The sequence below is a fragment of the Hemiscyllium ocellatum genome, chromosome 33, assembly GCF_020745735.1.
Source record: "Hemiscyllium ocellatum isolate sHemOce1 chromosome 33, sHemOce1.pat.X.cur, whole genome shotgun sequence".
Taxonomy (NCBI): Eukaryota; Metazoa; Chordata; class Chondrichthyes; order Orectolobiformes; family Hemiscylliidae; genus Hemiscyllium; species Hemiscyllium ocellatum.
The window spans coordinates 1,441,458-1,459,934 of NC_083433.1; the positions used below are offsets into that span (position 1 = coordinate 1,441,458).

General features: G+C 46.4%; 1 protein-coding gene across 1 annotated transcript; it reads left to right on the top strand.

Annotated features, from left to right (window-relative positions):
• Positions 1 to 11,125: 11,125 nt before the first annotated feature.
• On the top strand, positions 11,126 to 18,147 carry LOC132831171 (trans-1,2-dihydrobenzene-1,2-diol dehydrogenase-like). The gene is made up of 7 exons (XM_060849182.1): positions 11,126 to 11,215; positions 12,205 to 12,316; positions 12,806 to 12,969; positions 16,493 to 16,745; positions 16,875 to 16,999; positions 17,534 to 17,684; positions 18,014 to 18,147. Exons 1-7 carry the CDS (start codon positions 11,126 to 11,128, stop codon positions 18,145 to 18,147), a joined length of 1,029 nt encoding a protein of 342 aa, XP_060705165.1.
• The last annotated feature ends 330 nt before the right edge of the window (positions 18,148 to 18,477 follow it).

Here is an 18,477-nt window from a genome sequence, read left to right on the forward strand (position 1 = left end):
CCTCCCCTAGCCATCCCCAGTGGACCCCAAACAGTCTGTGCAAACTGCCCAGATTCAGTTCAAATTAATTCACTAAACTTCATAAATTGACTAAAATGGAATTTGAGATAATCAGGAGATATTTAAATCGAGACTAACAGGAAGTGAGGAAGGAATTGAATTAAAATTTGACTGAGCATTTCAAGAGAATGATCTTCATCAGAACTGGAAGAAATTAGATTGAAAGGTTTTTAAGTAAATACATGAATAGGAGAGAGGTAACTCAGTCAGTAGGAAGGTTTAAAATTAATAAGGAGGAGCTAATGGCTACACAGAGGATATTGAGACAAGTGAGAGTGGAAATTGTGGGCACTAGTCACAATCTTTCACTGTTCTCTGACTTGGGCGTGGTGTCGGAGAATTACTAATGTTACACTCTTGTTCAAAAAGGTTATACGATAATCCCAGTAATTACAGACCAGTCAGTTTAACGCCAGTGGTGACAACCTTGTAGGAACACTTACAAGGGTTAGAATTAATAATCAGAAGGAAAAATGTGGGTTAATTCAGAAGAGCCAGTATGGTTTTGATAAGTGAAAATCATGTCAAAGTGATTTGTTGGAATTATTTGAAGAGACAACAGGGAAGAGGCTAAATGAGGATGAGGTTATTGATGTAGCTGGAATTCCAAAAGATGTTTGATACCGTGGCACACAGCTCCTTGAAAGGAAAATGATAGATCCTGGTATCAAAAGGTCAGTCCCAATGTTGATCCAACTGCGGCAGGGTGACTGCAATCAGGGAGTAACGGCGAATGGACATTTTCAGGCTGGAGGAAGTTTTGTTGTGGAGATCCCCAGGGGTCAGTATTAGGTCACTTACTTTTCTGGATGTATATAAGTGATCAATATGTAACAAACATATAAAAGTGCAGGGGACAATTTCAAAATCTTCACAATATATGGGAGATTTGTAAACTGAGAGATGGACAGCGTAGAGCTTTCTAAGGGCATTAACAATTTGGTGAAGTGGTCAGACAGATGGCAGATGAAGTTCAGTATGGAGAACTATGAGCTGGTACATTGGTACAATGGAGACAGTAGAAAATAAAGGGCATTGATCTAAAGGGTGTGTAGGAGCAGAGACATCTGGGTGTATAGATACATAAAGGGTGACGGGACAGGACAGGTTGAGAGAGCTGTTAATAAAGCATACAGTACTCTAGGCTTCATTAGTTGCAGCACAGAGCGCAAGGGCAGACACGTTATATTGAACTTATACAGGGTGCTGGTTAGACCTCAGCTGGAGCACTGTATAGAGTTCTCAACAGCGCACCTTTTAGGAAGGATATGAACGCAGCAGACAGAGTACAGATTGTGTTTATGAGAATAGCTTTAAGGATGAGAAACTTCAGTCATAAGGAGAGATTGGAGAGGAGACGGCTAAGTTGAGATTTCAGACAAGATTTGATAAACATGATATCTGGACTGAAAATAGATGGGAAAAGCTATTCCAGAATGTAAAATTTAAAATGTTTTGCAGGTGAATGTTTCAATTCCAAAATGCACAGTCTGGAAGTGTAGTGTAGGAGGGTCCAAGGACGGCCATTGGTTGATGCTTGAATTAAAAACTGTGCGCAGAGTTACAGATTGGCACCAAGTAAACTAGTCAAAGAACCAGTACTGACACAATGGGCAGAAGGGCCTCCTGGTGCCACATAACAATTCTGTGAGGACAGAATGAATGGGAAGATTTGTGATTGGGTGAAAAGGAGGACAGACTGAAGGACAAAGTGATGAAGGTGCAAGAGGAAAGGAGATATTAATGGGACAAGAGACAGAAGGGCTGTCTAAGGCATGTTTGAATTATGGAGTAGAATCTTTCTGGGTGGCCTCTGTGCAGGGAGACCGGGGGCAGCGTTTATAGTCAGGAGTTGTGAAACCCAGGAATGAGTCTGTAAAGCTACAAATGTACAAATGAAAAGCAGAGGCCTTTTGTGTGTGTGTGTGTGTGTGTGTGTGTGTGTGTGGAAGGAAATGAACCAGGAAGTAGATTGTGATGCTGAAGGTGGAGATTCCAAACGGAGATGAACTGAATCATCAATTTTTTTAAAAATAGTATTTTCTCGGGTCCTGAGCCTTACTGTTAAAGCCAGCTTTGATTTCCCTAATTTGTCATTTGAAAGGAGAGGTTGGAATCGATGACGACAGCTAATGTTCCAAACAGGAGACTGTACATGACCCCTTTGCCCCTTCCAAGGAGAGAGGTCAGGTTTGGGGAGGGAGGGGGTGCCCGGGATGGTTGAGGGAGAGTACAGGTTTATACCCACCAATAATGGAGTGGTCATCTACAGAAAACCTTTCTGCTTTAGATCACTGGTTAGTGTAGACTTGGACTTTAACACATTAGACGTGTAGGTAAGGAGATACAGGTGATGGGGGTGGGGGCAAGTGACACGGAGAGTTACGGGGAGGGAGGGGGTGAGTGACGGGGAGAGGGGGTGAGTGACAGGGAGAAGGGGATAAGTGACTGGGGGTGAGTGACAGGGAGAGAGGGGATAAGTGACGGGGAGAGGGGGGTGAGTGACGGGGGGTGAATGACAGGGAGGGGGGGGAGAGTGACAGGGAGGGGGGGGGAGAGTGACAGGGAGGGGGGAGAGTGACAGGGAGGGGAGGGGAGAGTGACAGGGAGAGAGTGGGGAGAGTGACATGGAGGGGAGAGTGACAGGGAGAGGGGGGGGGAGAGTGACATGGAGGGGAGAGTGACGGGGAAAGTGATGGGGAGAGGGGGGTGAGTGACGGGGGGTGAATGACGGAGAGGGGGGAGAGTGGCAGGGAGAGGGGGGAGAGTGGCAGGGAGAGGGGGGAAGAGTGACGGGGAGAGTGATGGGGAGAGGGGGGTGAGTGACTGGGGGGAGAGGGGGGGGAGAGTGACATGGAGGGGAGAGTGACGGGGAGAGGGGGGGAGAGTGACGGGGAGAGGATGACAGGGAGGGGGGGAGAGTGACCGGGAGAGGGGTAGAGTGACAGGGAGAGGGGTAGAGTGACAGGGAGAGGGGGGAGAGTGACGGGGAGAGGGGGGATAAGTGACGGGGAGAGGGGGGTGAGTGACGGGGAGGGAGGGGTGAGTGATGGGGGGAGAGTGACATGGAGAGGGAGGATAAGTGAAGGAGAGAAAGGGATAAGTGAAAGTGAGAGGTGGTGAGTGACAGGGACAGGGGGGAGAGTGACAGGGAAAGGGGGTAATTGGCCTCGGTGGGGGCAGTGGTTAATTGGTCGGGGAATGATTTGAAAGAATCAGAGTGTTCGGGAGGAAGAGGTGATTGTGATCGTTGGTTTCTAGGGAGCAGGGTGGCGGTGGATACGTGAGAGCTGGGGGCAGGGGGAGGTGAAGATTCTGCAGAGAAACTGTCGAGTAAATTCCTCAGCTGCTTCGAAAAAATATTCGGGGTTCATTTAAATGAGAGCTGCCCCCACTCTACTGGGTTAGAGGTGAATGTTACTGTCATCGGTTAGAGAAACACCTTATCACATCACACACAGTAACTGTCCTGTCTGTCAGTGGTAACATTGGATACCTCACCCTGGTATAGAGTGGAAGGAGTGAGACCAGTCTGTTCCACTGGCCAAGCCAGTTACATAGCCAGTGTAGAGAGAGGACGAGTGGGACTAGGCTGGGTGGGATATTAAGGCCCACACAGTGAGAGGAAAGTGAGCTGGATTTCACCTTCTGTCCTGGAAACAGTGAAGGGCAATTTGTGGATGTCCTCAATCCCAGCTCCCACTTTCTGTCACCTTGAGAACAGCACGATAGAAAACCCGATGAAATGAGACTGCTGTCATGTGATGGGAATGCTCCCGATGCATTGCCAGAAAGGGTCCAGCCTTGGCCATTCCTGACTATCTGCTTCAAGTTTCGTGTGTTTGGTCTCATGGAAGTTAGAAACATTGACAATTCAGTAAAGTTCTTTATAACTGTTCATTACCAATGACCCAACACAAACTCTTTCAGCATTACTTATTTGAATTCCTACTTTTACTGATTCTTGAGTTTATTAAAATTTTTTCTTGGGATGTGGAGACTTTAGAAATGCTTTATTGATTGCTGTTCCCGGTTGATGAGGTGGTTGTGAACGTGCCTCATGTACTGCTGTCCTTGGGTTGACGTTAGATTTTCTTTTCAAAATGGCCATCCCCCCAAACATAATGTGATCTGCCCATTTATCAGCAAAGTCCTGCTCGAGGTGACCCTGTCAATGGAAATAACACTCAAATCTGACAAAGACATCAGCTCCTGTTCAAACACTGAAACAGATGCATATGCAATGTTCCGAAATCTGAAATGCCTTTTCTCTTTTGCACAGAGTAATAACCCACAGTCAGCAAAGGGATACTGAGCAGTGAAGCTACTTTTGATGATGTTGGTTAAGGGGATCCCTGCTATCCCCTTTCCCTACAATTCCATGATTCCTGCCAGAAAGCACAAGGGAATTGAATAAATACTTGAAGAGGGGAGAATATGCCTAGTGATGGGTTAACAGCAGAGCAGTAGGTCACACAATAACTGACAGTGCTGAAAATGTGTTGCTGGAAAAGCGCAGCAGATCAGGCAGCATCCAAGGAACAGGAGATTCGACGTTTCGGGCATAAGCCCTTCTTCAGGAATACATGGCCTCTATTCCTGATGAAGGGCTTATGCCCGAAACGTCGAATTTCCTGTTCCTTGGATGCTGCCTGATCTGCTGCGCTTTTCCAGCAACACATTTTCAGCTCTGATCTCCAGCATCTGCAGTCCTCACTTTCTCCTCAATAACTGACAGGGCCTGTTTTGTGCTGAACGATTCTATGATTCATGCTCAATAGTAATTGTCTTTCTCAAACAATAAAGACAGCAACAACCTAGTGTCAAATTTGAAACTTGGGACAAAGCACCAACTGTGTCTAAGAGCCAAAGGGTGTTTCTCCTGGCAGCGGAGCTTAGAACCGTGGGGCCCAATCTTTGGACAGAGGGTAGAGAGTCAGAGAATCATACAGCTCAGAAACAGACCCTTCAGTTTAACCAGTCCATGCTGACCATAATCTCAAACCAAACCAGTCTCATCTGCCTGCACTTGGCCAATATCCCCATCCCCACCTACCGCTCCCCCCCCCCCCCCCCCAAAGCTTTCCTATTCATGAACTCATAGAATAGAATTCATATAGTGTGGAAACAGGCCCTTTGGCCCAACAAGTCCACACCGACTCTCCGAAGAGTAACCCACCCACACCCATTCCCCTCCCCTATTATCCTAAATTTACCCCTGACTAATGCACCTAAACTACACATCCCTGAACACTATGGGTAATTTAGCATGGCCAATTCACCTGACCTGCACATCTTTAGATTGTGGGAGGAAACCCACACAGACACGGGGAGAATGTGCAAACTCCACGCAGACAGGACCCAAGGCTGGAATCAAACCCGGGTCCCTGGTGCTGTGAGAGGCAGCAGTGCTAACCACTGAGGCACTGTGCCACCCACAGTGGCATTTATCCAAATGTCTTTTAAACATAGTACCTGTACCTGCATCCACCGCTTCCTCTGGCTGTTCATTCCACACGGTAAAGCAATGACTGCAGATGCTGGAGACCAGAGTCTAGATCAGAGTGGTGCTGGAAAAGCACAGCACCTCAGGCAGCATCTGAGGAGCAGGAAAATCGACGTTTCGGGCAAAAGCCCTTCATCAGGAATAGAGGCCATGTATTCCTGATGAAGGGCTTTTGCCCAAAACATCAACTTCTCCTGCTCCTCGGCTGCTGCCTGACCTGCTGTTATGCTTTTTATTCTACACATTCTACACATCAACCACTCTCTGAGTAAAACATTGCCCCTCATATCTTTATTAATATTTTCTCCTCTCACCTTAAAAATATGATCCCTGATCTTGAAATTCCCCACCCTAGGGAAAAGACAGCTGCCATCACCTTATCCATGTCCTCTCATTATCATATAAACCTTTATAAGGTCACCCCTCAACCTCCAACGCTGCAGTGAGAAAAGTCCCAGCTTATCCAGCCTCCTTTAACTCAAACCCTTCATTCCTGACAACATCCTGAACCAGTCTCTTATGAACCCTCTTCAGTTTAATAACATGCTCCCTCTAACAGGGCAACCAAAACTGGATACAATACTCCAGAAGTGGCCTCACCAGTCCTGTACAACCTTAACTCCTATACTCAAATACCTGAAGGAACACTTGCTAATACCTTCTTAATCACCTCAACAATGTGATTCAAACTTCAAAGAATTATATACCTGAACCCCTAGGTCTCTCTGTTCTACAAAACTACAACGTGACCCAAGGCCCTAGTGTTAATTGTTTAAGTCGTGCCTTGTTTGTTTTACTAAAATGGTGGATCACTCATTTATCCAAATTACACTCCATCTGCCACTCCTCTGCCACTGACATAATTGATTAAGGCCATGATGTGCAGGAGCCGGTGTTGGACTGGGGTGGACAGGTTAAAAATCCCACAACACCAGGTTATAGTCCAACAGGTTTAATTGGAAGCACTAGCTCTCGGAGTGCTGCTCCTTGGTCAGGTAGCTACCACACGTTCCATATACCTGAGTAAGGAGCAGTGCACTGAAAGCTAGTGCTTCCAAATAAACCTGTTGGACTATTACCTGGTGTTGTGTGATTTTTAACTTTGTCCAGTTGATTAAGATAATTTAGGACTGAGATAAGAAAACATCTCTTCATTCAGAAGGTGGTCAAACACTGAAATCTGAAACCACAGAAAGCTGTGAGTACATTCCAGAGATTGATACATTTTTAGGTGTTAAAGGCATCAAGGGCTATGTGACATTGAGATAGAGGATCTGTTATAATCACATGGATTGGCAGAATATGCTCAAAGGGTTAAATGGCCTACTCCTGCTCCTCGTTTCTGACAAAAAGGATTTTGACATTAGTCAAAAAGTTGGTTTCCAATATAGGAAAATTCCAGGCACATGTACCACAACAGGCACTGGGTGACCAATACAGGAGCCAAGTGGTTTCAGGATCACTCTGAAACTTTCAGAATGTTTTATTGACTAAATCCTTTAGACAAAAGGTTCCAATTAACTTTACACAATTTAAAGACTTTCTCATCTGGGTTTTATTGAGCTGAGGTAAACCACAACTAAAATCCTTTTTCACTTCCTCGATCACGTGTGCCTGGAGATGACTCTACCTTGTACAATTTTCAGGTTCTGAAATGTTACCTTTTCTCTAAAATGTAAGCAAGTGAAAATGAGCAGGCATGAGCACAATGTAACTGACCTTCAAACAGAGTTTCAAGATCATGAATTCTTCCCCCACAGATTAACAGGTTTGTGGAACAGACTTGGTGAAAGTAGTTAAAGGTGAATGAATTAACTCAATTAACTCAAAGCTCCACAAATATTTTGGATTCAATATTAGAAAGAGAAACTAATGATCAAATACCCAGTGATGTGGAGTTTGTGCTGTGCAGTGCAGAGCATTCGGGGAATCTGGTTGAGGGTTCAGCATTTCAGGCAGGTCGATTCCAGTCCCAGAGATTCAGACTAGGCCTGTCATTTCCAGCAGGTCATCAGGTTCTGTCTTGATAATTAACTTTCTGAAAGAGAAACTTTGAGGCAAAGCCACCAGAGATTTTCAATTCCAGAACAGAATAAACAAATTAGATTTTTGGGATTGATTGCTAGAACTGAGCTGTCCCGATGCATTAGAACACAAATCAAACAGCACAATTCCAAGTAACATTGTCCTTCATTTAGGAATGGAGTCAGGAATTAGGATATCAGAGAGATCCAATTAAACAGACAGAATGGATAGGTTCAAAGGGGTCAGACTGGGTGGGATATTAAAGGGATTGGGGAGTGAAGTGGGAGAGTGGGATTAGACTGGGTGGGATATTAAAGGGAGTGAGGAGTGAGGTGGCAAATGGGATTAGACTGGGTGGGATATTAAAGGGAGCGGGAAGCGAGTGGGGGAGAGTGGGATTAGACTGGATGGGATATTAAAGGAAGTGGGGAGTGAAGGGTGAGAGTGGGATTAGACTGGGTGAGACAATCAAATGGTGCGGGGAGTGGGGGATTAGACTGGGTGGGATATTTAAGGAAGTGGGGAATGAGGGGGAGAGTGGGAGGATGGTGCTGAGCTGGAATGTTGGAACTCGGGTAAGGTGTGGGGAGGGGAAATGAGGAAACTGGTGAGGTCCACATTGATGCCCTGGGGTTGAAGTGTTCGAGGTGGAAGATGAGGCGTTCTTCCTCCAGGCGTCGGGTGGTGAGGGAACTGCGCTGGAGGAGGCCCAGGACCTGCATGTCCTCGGCAGAGTGGGAGGGGGAGTTGAAATGTTGGGCCACGGGGCGGTGTGGTTGATTGGTGCGAGTGTCCCAGATGTTCCCTAAAGCGCTCTGCTAGGAGGTGTCCAGTCTCCCCAATGGAGAGGAGACCGCATCGGGAGCAACGGATACAATAAATGACAAGTGTGGAAGTGCAGGTGAGACTCCATCCTTTGGGGCCTTGGATGGAGGTAAGGGGCAAGGTGCGGGCACAGGTTTTGCAATTCCTGCTGGGAGGGGAGGGTGGGTTGGTGGGGGCTGTGGATCTGATGAGGTAATCGGGGAGAGAACAGTCTTTATGGAAAGTGGATTGGGGTGGTGGGGTCCGTTTGTAGGAGGCAGAAATCGTGGAGGATGATGTGATGCATACAGAGGTTGGTGGGGTGGAAGGTGAGGACCAGGGGTGTTCTGTCCTTGTTGCGGTTGGAGGGGTGGGGTTCGAGGGCAGAGTTGTGGGAAGTGGATAAGAGGCGCTGGAGGGCATCATCGACCATGTGGGAGGGGAAATTGTGGTCTTTAAAGAAGGATGCCATCTGGTGTGTTCTGTGGTGGAACTGGTCCTCCTGGGAGCAGATCCGGTGGAGGCAGAGGAATTGGGAATATGGGATGGCATTTTTGCAGGAGTCAGGGTGGGAGGTGGTGTTTGTAGAAAATGTCAGTCACCGTCAATGGAGATGGAGAGGTCCAGGAAGGGGAGAGAGGTGTCAGAGATAGTCCAGGTGAATTTAAGGTCAGGGTGGAAGTTGATGACCTGTTCAACCTCCTCGTGGGAGCACGAGGTGGCACCGATGCAGTCAGCAATGTAGCCGAGGAAGAGGTGGGGAGTGTGCTGGTGTAACTATGGAAGATCGACTGTTCCACGTAGCCGACAAAGAGACAGGCATAGCTGGGGCCCATGCCTAACCCTTTTCATCTGGAGGAAGTGGGAGGATTCGAAGGAGGCATTATTGAGGGTGAGCTGAAAATGTGTTGCTGGAAAAGCGCAGCAGGTCAGGCAGCATCCAAGGAGCAGGAGAATCGACGTTTCGGGCATGAGCCCTTCTTCAGGAAGCTCCTCCTGCTCTTTGGATGCTGCCTGACCTGCTGCGCTTTTCCAGCAACACATTTTCAGCTCTGATCTCCAGCATCTGCAGTCCTCACTTTCTCCTAGAACATTATTGAGGGTGAGCACCACTTCAGCCAAACAAGTGAGAGTGTCGGTAGAAGGGTATTGTTGGGGAAGTCGGGAGAGGAAGAAATGGAGGGCTTGGAGGCCCTGGTCATAGTGGATGGAGGTGTAGAAGGATTGGATGTCCATGGTGAAGATGAGGTGATGGGGGCCGAAAAACAGAAGTCTTGGAGGTGGTGGAGGGTGTCAGTCATGTCCTGAAGGGAGTTCCTGGACCGGAGGGAAAGGACAGTATCAACGTAGATGGAGATGAGTTCGGTGGAGCAGGAGCAGGTTGAGATGATGGGTCAGCCATGGTGGTCAAGGCTTGTGGATCTTGGGTAGGAGGTACAGCTGGGTGTTGTGGGGTTCCTGAGCAATGAGCTGTGGGTGGGAGATCCCCTGAGGTGTTGAGGTTGTGAATGGTCTGAGAGATGGTGGTTTGGTGATGGGAGGTGGGGTCATGGTTGAGGGGGCGGTAGGAGGAAGTGTGCTCGAGTACGCATCTGGCTTCAGCAGTGTAGAGGTCAGTGCGCCAAACTACCACTGCACCTCCTTTATCTGCTGGCTTGATGGTGAGGTTGGGATTGGAACAGAGGGAGTGGAGGGCTGCGCGTGATGAGGGTGAGAGGTTGGAGTGGGGGAAGGGGGTAGTCAGATTGAAGCGGTTAATGTCTCGGCGGCAGAAGGAAATAAAGAGGTTGAGAGCTGGTAATAGGCCAGCACAGGGTGTCCAGGTGGATGGAGTGTGTTGGAGGTGAGTGAAGGAGTCCTCGGAAGGTGGGCGGGAATCTTGATGGAAAACATAAACTCGGAGGCGACGGAAGAATGTTCGAGGTCACAACACATGTTGAATTTGTTGATCTGGGAGCGGAGGGGGATGAAGGTAAGGCCTTTGCTGAGGACTGATTGTTGGCCCTCAGTGAGGGGCAGGTCAGGGGGGATGGTGAAAACACGGCAGGGCTGGGAGCTAGAACCTGGAGTGGGGCTGGAGCAGGGAATGGGGGCAGAGACTGTCACTGGAGGAGGTGTGGCATTGGGGGACAGGGGGTGACATCAGTTACAGAAGGGTGTGAGGCATGAGGGGGAAAATGGGATTAGATGGAGTGGGGAGTGAAGGGAGAGTGGGATTAGGCTGGGTGGGATATTAAAGGGAGCGGGAAGTGAGGGGGAGTGTGTGATTAAATTGCATGGGATATTCAGGGAACGGGGAGTGAAGTGAGAGTGGGATATTAAAGGGTGTTGGGAGTGAGGGGAGAGAGCGGGATTAGACTGGGTGGGTTATTAAAGGGAGTGGGGAGTGAGGGGGGGAGAGTGGGATTAGACTGGGTGGGATATTAAAGGGAGTGGGGAGTGAGGGGGAGAGTGGGATTAGACTGGGTGGGATATTAAAGGTAGTGGGGAGTTTGCAGAAATTTGGGAATATTGCCGAGTTTGGAGCCAGTGAGCTGGTCTGAGCCAGTATTGTCCGGGTTTAAACCCCAGTTAGTCATTAATGCAGGAATTTATAAACAAGACTGGTGTCAGTGACTGCCCAGAGAGCCCGTCTCTATAAAAACCCGGAGCAGCAGCTCCACAGACAGACCCTTCGGCCCCAGGGACAGGGACAGAGACAGAGACAGAGACAGAGACAGGGACAGGGTGATGGCCACGCGCTGGGGAATCTGTGGAGCAGGCAAGATCAGCCATGACTTCATGGTGGCGTTGAAAACCCTCCCTGCATCAGAACATCAGGTACAAGAGGAGGGAGAGGAGGAGATGGAGAGAGAGGGGAGAAGAGAGGGTGGGGTGGGGTGGGGGAGAGAGCAGGAGGGAGAGAGAGAGAGGCCAGGAGAGCACGGGCAGGAGAGAGCAGGCAGGAGAGAAAAAGGGGAAGGGGGAGAGAGAGTTAGAGGGAGGAAGATGGTGAGAGGGAGATGGAGGGAGGGGGAGGGAGATGGAGGGAGGTGGAGATGGAGGGAGGGGGAGAGAGGGAGATGGAGATGGAAATTGTGAAAGTGGAGAGAGGAGAGGGAGGTGGAGAGAGGAGAGGGAGAAAGAGAGGGAAGAGATAATGAAAGGAAATAGTGAAAGGAGAGAGGGGAATGGAAAGACATTGATAGCAAAAGGGAGAGATAGAGGGAAGATCGTGAAGGAGAGAGGGAATGTGTAAATGGATGAGAGATATTTTTAAAGGGAAGCAGAGAGAGGGAGTGAGAGAGATGGAAAGATAGAGAAGAATAGAGAGAGAGGGATTGGGAAAGAGAAGGATAAAAAAGACAGAGGGCGAGAGCCAAGCAGGAGGAGAGATGAAGGGATGAGGGATAGAGAGGGGATTAGATAGACATTTGGAGGGCTGATAGAGGGAGTGAGAGAGTGGTGGGAGGAGAGAGAGGGGAGACAGGGAGGGAGAAAATGAATGTGTGAGGGTGAAGAGTAAAGCAAGAGAGGGGGTAAAAGGGAGAGGTTAAGGAGGAGAGAGAGAGAGAGAGACAGGGAGACAGGAGGAGGGAGGGATGGGGAGACCCAGGGGTGGACTGGATGCTGGAGGGAGTGAGTTGGGGGGCAGTGGGGAGTGTCTGGGGGGTGGGGTGGGGTTATGTGTGGAGATTGAGGGTGAGGGGTGGGGGTTCAGTAGCTGCTGTAACCCTGCCCTGCCCCCTCCCTCCGCCCCCAGCCCAAGACCTGACCCTCTCTCTCTCTGTGTCTCTCTCTCTCTCTGTTTGTCTGTCTGTGTTTCTCAGGTGGCGGCTGTTGCCTCCCGGGATTCCTCCCGGGCCCGGGAATTCGCAGAGCGACATGAAATCCCCAAATCATACGGTTCATACAGAGAGCTGGCAGCTGATCCCGATGTCGGTGAGATTCCCAGGATTGGGGCTGTTCCAAGGCACGGGGAGGGAGAGGGCAGGAATCTCGGGATGTGTCCTCCCTTGGTAGCTGGTGACCTTTACTTCCAATAAACACCATCCCAACAGGCAGCAGATAACTAACAAAGTAACTAACATCATCCCTATAGGCAGCAGCTAACTAACTAACTAACATCCCTACAGGCAGCAGATAACTAACAAAGTAACTAACATCATCCCTTTAGGCAGCAGCTAACTAACAAATGCCAATTGTTGTAAAAACCCAGCTGTCCTTACCTGGTCTGACCTACATGTAACTCCAGAACCACAGCAATGTGACTGACTCTTAACAAATCCCACAAACAAAATAAGTGTGTGAAAATAATTGTTTGACAGTAACAGCAAGGCTCTCCACTTGACTGGAACAGCGAGAGTGAGAGTAAGAATGCGTACCAGTAACAGAGTGCGACACTAACTGCATTTATCACTTGGTTGTCAGACATTGTCTACGTGGGAATCATTAACCCAGAGCACCTGAAGGTGGCTTTGCTCATGTTGGCGGCTGGAAGGAATGTTCTCTGTGAGAAACCCTTGGCCATGAACCTGCATGAAGTCCAACAGCTGGTCAGTGCAGCCCGAGACAAGAACCTTTTTCTCATGGAGGTGAGTTCAGGCCCTGCACCTCACTCGAGAGAACACACAGATCAAATGAAATGAACAAAATAAAATCTCAGGGACCCAGCATCTGTTTCCGATGCACTGAACTGACAAACATAGGTAAAGCTTCCTCTACATTGTCCCCATCAAACAGTCCCAGGACAAGGACAGCACGAGGTTAGATGCAGAGTAAGGCTCCCTCTGCACTGTCCCCCCATCAAACACTCTCAGGACAGGGACAGCACAGGGTCAGATACAGAGTAAAGCTCCCTCTACACTGCCCCTATCAAATCCTCTCAGGGCAGGGATAGCACAGAGTTAGATACAGAGTAAAACTCAAAGGACGCAAGAACATGTAAATACATGAATGTATTCCTTAACCCTACTCTATTTTAAGATAATTATGGCTGATCTTAGATTTTACAAATGCACTGTGCCCTCCCTGTATCCCATGATTCCCTGAGAGATTAAACCCATGCTTTATGTGTGAAGGCTGCTGGTGATAATCCCTGATCAGTCAGGTCCTGAGTGAACTCTGGTTTGACAAATCATATCTTTAATTTTTTGTAATTGGTTGACATTCAGTTAGTCAGCAAAATGTTCAAACAAGGCTGCAAATGTTCTTTAACAATAAAAATGTTTATTCCACAAAACACTAAGCAAATTCAGCTATATACATAGAACATTACAGTGCAGTACAGGCCCTTCGGCCCTCGATGCTGCACCAACCCCTGGAACCAATCTGAAAACTATCTATCCTACACTATTCCATTTTCATTAATATGTTTAATCCAATGATCATTTAAATGCCCTTAAAGTTGGCGAGTCTACTACTGTTGCAAACAGGGCACTCCACACCGCTACTACTCTCTGCAACCTCCTCCTTGGCTTCCCAAAGAACCCTATGTTAAATTCCATCCAGCCCAGGGGACTTACCTATTTTCACACTTTCCAGAATTGCTAACACCTCCTCCTTGTGAAACCTCTCTAGGCTAGTAGCCTATATCTCAGTATTCTCCTCAACAACATTGTCTTTTTCCAGTGTGAATACTGACGAAAAATATTTATTTAGCGTCTCCCCTATCTGCTCTAACTCTATGCACAACTTCCGCTACTATCCTTGATTGGCCCTAATCTTTCTCTAGTCATTCTTTTATTTCTGATAATCCTATAGAAAGCTTTAGGGTTTTCCTTGATCCTATCCAACAATGACTTCTCATGTCCACTCCTTGATCTTCTTAGCTCTCTCTTTAGGTCTTTTCTGGCTAACTTGTAACTCTCAAATGCCCTGAGTCTTCATGTCTCACCCTAACATAAGCCTGTTTCATCCGGTTTCCCAACACCATTCATTATAGAGAATCAACCCAGAGTATTATCACTTCCATCTCAGTTTTTAAAAATCTTTATCTGACACTTTCCAGTTACATTACCTTGAACTGCTCAGATCATTTTTTAAAAAAAGTCGTTTCCAAGTCTCTGGCATGAACCTCTCACAACTGTGATGGCCTAAACTTTTAAAATTATAATGACTTCAAGATTTCTATCCCAACTTTCTTAGCTTGAAAGCTTTGTAAACTAGAAAATGCTTCTGTTGAAGTGAGTCATTTACCTGAACTGAGTTGATTCCCTTGCTAGCGGAAACTGTTTCACCTTCTGAAGTGAACTCCAGATTTGTCTGAACTAAAACTTCAACCTGTTCTGATGTCAAAACCAAAATTATTTCTTTAATGTGTTTACTCTGCCTGTCATAAAATCAACAGCATTTTTTGCATTAACACTCCCAGGAGTCCTCCCAGGCACTCTGTTGCAGTCCTTCATGGAACTGGATCTATTTAGGTCATTGTTCCAAATTTACTTTCTGATCTTTTCAAAAATAATCCTTCATAGAACTTTACATCCATATCCATCTCCCTCTATTTGGATATTCAAATTCCAAAAATAATATATTATACCCACTTACCACACAAATATATTCAATAATAGAGCACCCACAATTATCTTGGACAGAACATTTTGAAAATACATTACATTTTAATCAAATGTTTCTCTGCACATCAGTGTTAAATGATTGACCCCTTGTTCTAGGTCCCCCAGCTAAGGAGAGACACTGTCTCAGTACCTTTTCTAGCCTGTTCAGAATCTTGAAACCCTTGCAATGAAGGCCACATACCATGTGCTTTCCCAATTGTTTGCTGTATATGCACACTAACCTTTTGTCTTCATTGTATTACTAATGTCAGATTTTTTGGAACATCATCATTTACAAGTTTCACATTTAAAAGATACTCTCACACTTCCTCAAATTATATGCCATTTGCTATCTTGTTGACCACTTACTTAACCTGCCTATATTTTTTACAGCCTGTTTTCTTCTCAACCTTGATTCCCAACCATCTCAGCATGTCAGCAAACATAGATATATTACTCTGCCTTTTCATCCTGGCTATTAATATGGATTATAAAGAGCAGAGTCCTCAGTACTGATTGTTGCAGCTCTCCACCAGCTGCAGCCTGTCATCTTGAATGCCTTATTTATACCAGTTCCTGCACCTTAACCAATTCTACATCTATGCTAATACATTAGCCCCAACTCCATGAGTTCTTATCATGTGTTTTAACTTTTGTATATCACCATGTTGAATGCCTTGTAGCGATCCAAGCAGACTACATCAACTGGCTCCCCTTTATCAATCCCGCCAGTTACCTCCTCAGAACTCTAATATGAATGTTTTTAAAGCAAATTGCCTTATTCTAATTACTGTATACCATGTTTTACTCATTACACTAAGACTTTCTTAATAATGTTCAGTTTTTTCCCAATGATTGGCATGAGGAGTTTTTTTCCTACCTTTCTTGAATATATTAAAGCTAAGTACCATGTTTTCATTGGTTTTTGTCAACATTCCTAAATTTGTGAAATATTTGTGCATATTGAAATCCCACATTGAGATAAATCATCCATTTTGATGGTGCTGCTTGAGAGGGCAATATTGGAAACTGGGAGAATGCTTCACTATTGAAGGAGACTTGGGATCTGAGCTGAAAGAATGGATTATCTGGGATACTGATCTTTCAGCAGTATAACACTCCCTTAGTACTGCACTGAAGGACCAGCCAAAACCAGGCGAGACGGACACCCCAACTTCCAAAACAGCAAAAGCAGCTCACTACCACCTTGTTGAAAATTACTGGTGTCACTTAGTTACTGGCTGTACTAACAACAGTTGTTTTGGTTTAACTCATCCTCGAAATGTAAGAACAGTGGCAAGGCTTGCACTTACTGCCAGACCATAAACAAACTATGTCAGTGGGATCTGAATCTTCAATCCCGCTTATGGTTTTGATAGTGAACAGCTTTAAGTATAGAATTCTGCTGGGTTTATACGTAATTGTTTTGTATTCTTAGGGAGTGTGCTAATTTCAGGGGAGAATGTTGGTTCTGGGAAGGAGGAATGCCCAGAAATGAGTTGATTGTGAAAATGTGCCAGACATTAAGAGCAAGCTGACTTTTGGTTTTGTGTTTTTAAAGGGTTTATGGACACGGTTTTTCCCGGTCTCTAAGGCAATCCGTGCTCTGCTAAAAGAGAACAGTGTGGGCGAGATTAAAATAGTTAAAGCAGAGTTTGGAACGCAAATGATGGAAACTCCACGGCTGGTGGAGAAAGAATTGGGTGGCGGAGTACTTCTGGACATTGGCTGTTACTGCTTGCAGTTTGTCTGCATGGCATTCCATGGTGAAAAGCCTGAGTCAATTCATGCCACAGGATTCCTAACTGAGAAGGGCAAGTAGCAATTGTATTGGAGACAAGTGATACTCTCACCCCAGTTCAAAGTGTCCCATCTCTACTTTACACCCATGAGCCACAATCATCTGTTGCTTCCTGACCAGGTTCTTTCTCATATCTCCACAGGAGTTGATGAAGCAGTAACCATTGTGCTGAAGTACCCCCGAAAACGAATGGCTATGGTAACTGTATCCATGGCAATACAGCTCACTAACCAGGCAACCATCTGTGGGACAAAAGGGACAATCACAGTAAGTTTCCCTTCTGTCCTTGTATATGCAGAACCCCTTCAATCTGCTTTTACTGCTGGGTCCTGTGGTATACAACTATGTGGAGCCAGTCAGTTTTTGCTCACCATCTCCAGGGTCCCAGCACCTGCACATCCAAGAATGCCACAATTTGATTTCACCCAGCAGTGGCTCACACCCAGCAATGCTCAATAACTCTGGACAGTTCCAGACACCCATACCCTGGCAGGTGCTCATTCTTCACATGGCATAAGTAAGTCATCTAGCACCTCTTCCCACCCCCTACAGTTACTGATTATTGGGTCTCATACCAATACCAGTGACTGGTGAATGCAAACATGTGACATTCTCCAAAATAAACACACAAGTAACAGCTGAAATCAAGTTGAGATAAGACTGCTGCACTTTGGATGCTGCCTGAACTGCTGTGCTCTTCCAGCACCACTAATCCAGAATCTGGTTTTCAGCATCTGCAGTTATTGTTTTTAATCCTTGAGATAAGACTGGTTGTTTTGTGACATGTCTTTTCCCATCAAGGTTCCAGGCTATATGTGGTGCCCAACAAGTCTGGTGGTGAATGGGAAGGTCCAGGAGTTCCCACTGCCACCTCCATCTCAACCTCTCAACTTCACAAACAGCACAGGCCTGCGTTATGAAGCTGACCAAGTGAGGCAATGTCTTCAGAAAGGTAACTCCTGTAAGAAATGATGCAGTGACCCCATTACTGACCTCTAGGCCATAATAGTACTTAATTAATGCAGTTTAATAATATCTATCAGCAATGTGGAAAAGGTTTCACGGCATATATTCCTGAAGATTTGAGTTCCCTCTCACAGGTTTGGTGTCCGAGGGGATTGCAGTACAAACAGAATGGGTCTTTGTTACTGATCTGGTCAACACAGCTTAGTTAGAGAATTACCTAATTGGAAAATTCAAATACTGTTTACTGGGATTGCAGTGATTTTAGTGAACTCGGGAAGGAACCTACTGCTATTTTAACTTGTGGTTTAATTGCAGGGCTAAAGGAGTGTCCTGAGTTGCCACTGGCTGAAAGTGAGCTGATAATGAGCATTCTGGATGAGGCACGAAGGCAGCTGGGGGTAGTGTACGCTCAAGACAGCCTGAAGCAAGAAAAACTCCTGATTGTGTGAATGATGTGAAAATACTAATTCATCCACAACTACTGAAAGCTTTTAAAAAGCCCACAATTAGACACTTACTGGTCACTGCTGCACCAAGAATCTGCGAACCTGCCAGTGAAATATACCTCCAATAAATTATAGCATTAATCGCTGAACATTGTACAGCAGTGCCAGCCATCCCTGTACGTGGGGCAAAGCATCAGCTAGCCCTATGCACCCTGGTTGAACCCCTCTCCCAACAGCCTGTACTTCCAGTGGAGAAACAGTGCAACCAGAGTAGAGAAACTTATGATTAACTCAGCACCATCAGATGAAAAAAAATTACTTTGAAACTCAACA

Coding starts and splice junctions, on each gene's coding strand:
- LOC132831171 (XM_060849182.1), top strand. CDS start 11,126: ATGGCCACGCGCTGGGGAATCTGTGGAGCAGGCAAGATCAGCCATGAC. Junction 12,317..12,805: donor GGCAGCTGATCCCGATGTCG/GTGAGATTCCCA, acceptor CTTGGTTGTCAG/ACATTGTCTACGTGGGAATC. Junction 17,685..18,013: donor GAGGCAATGTCTTCAGAAAG/GTAACTCCTGTA, acceptor GTTTAATTGCAG/GGCTAAAGGAGTGTCCTGAG.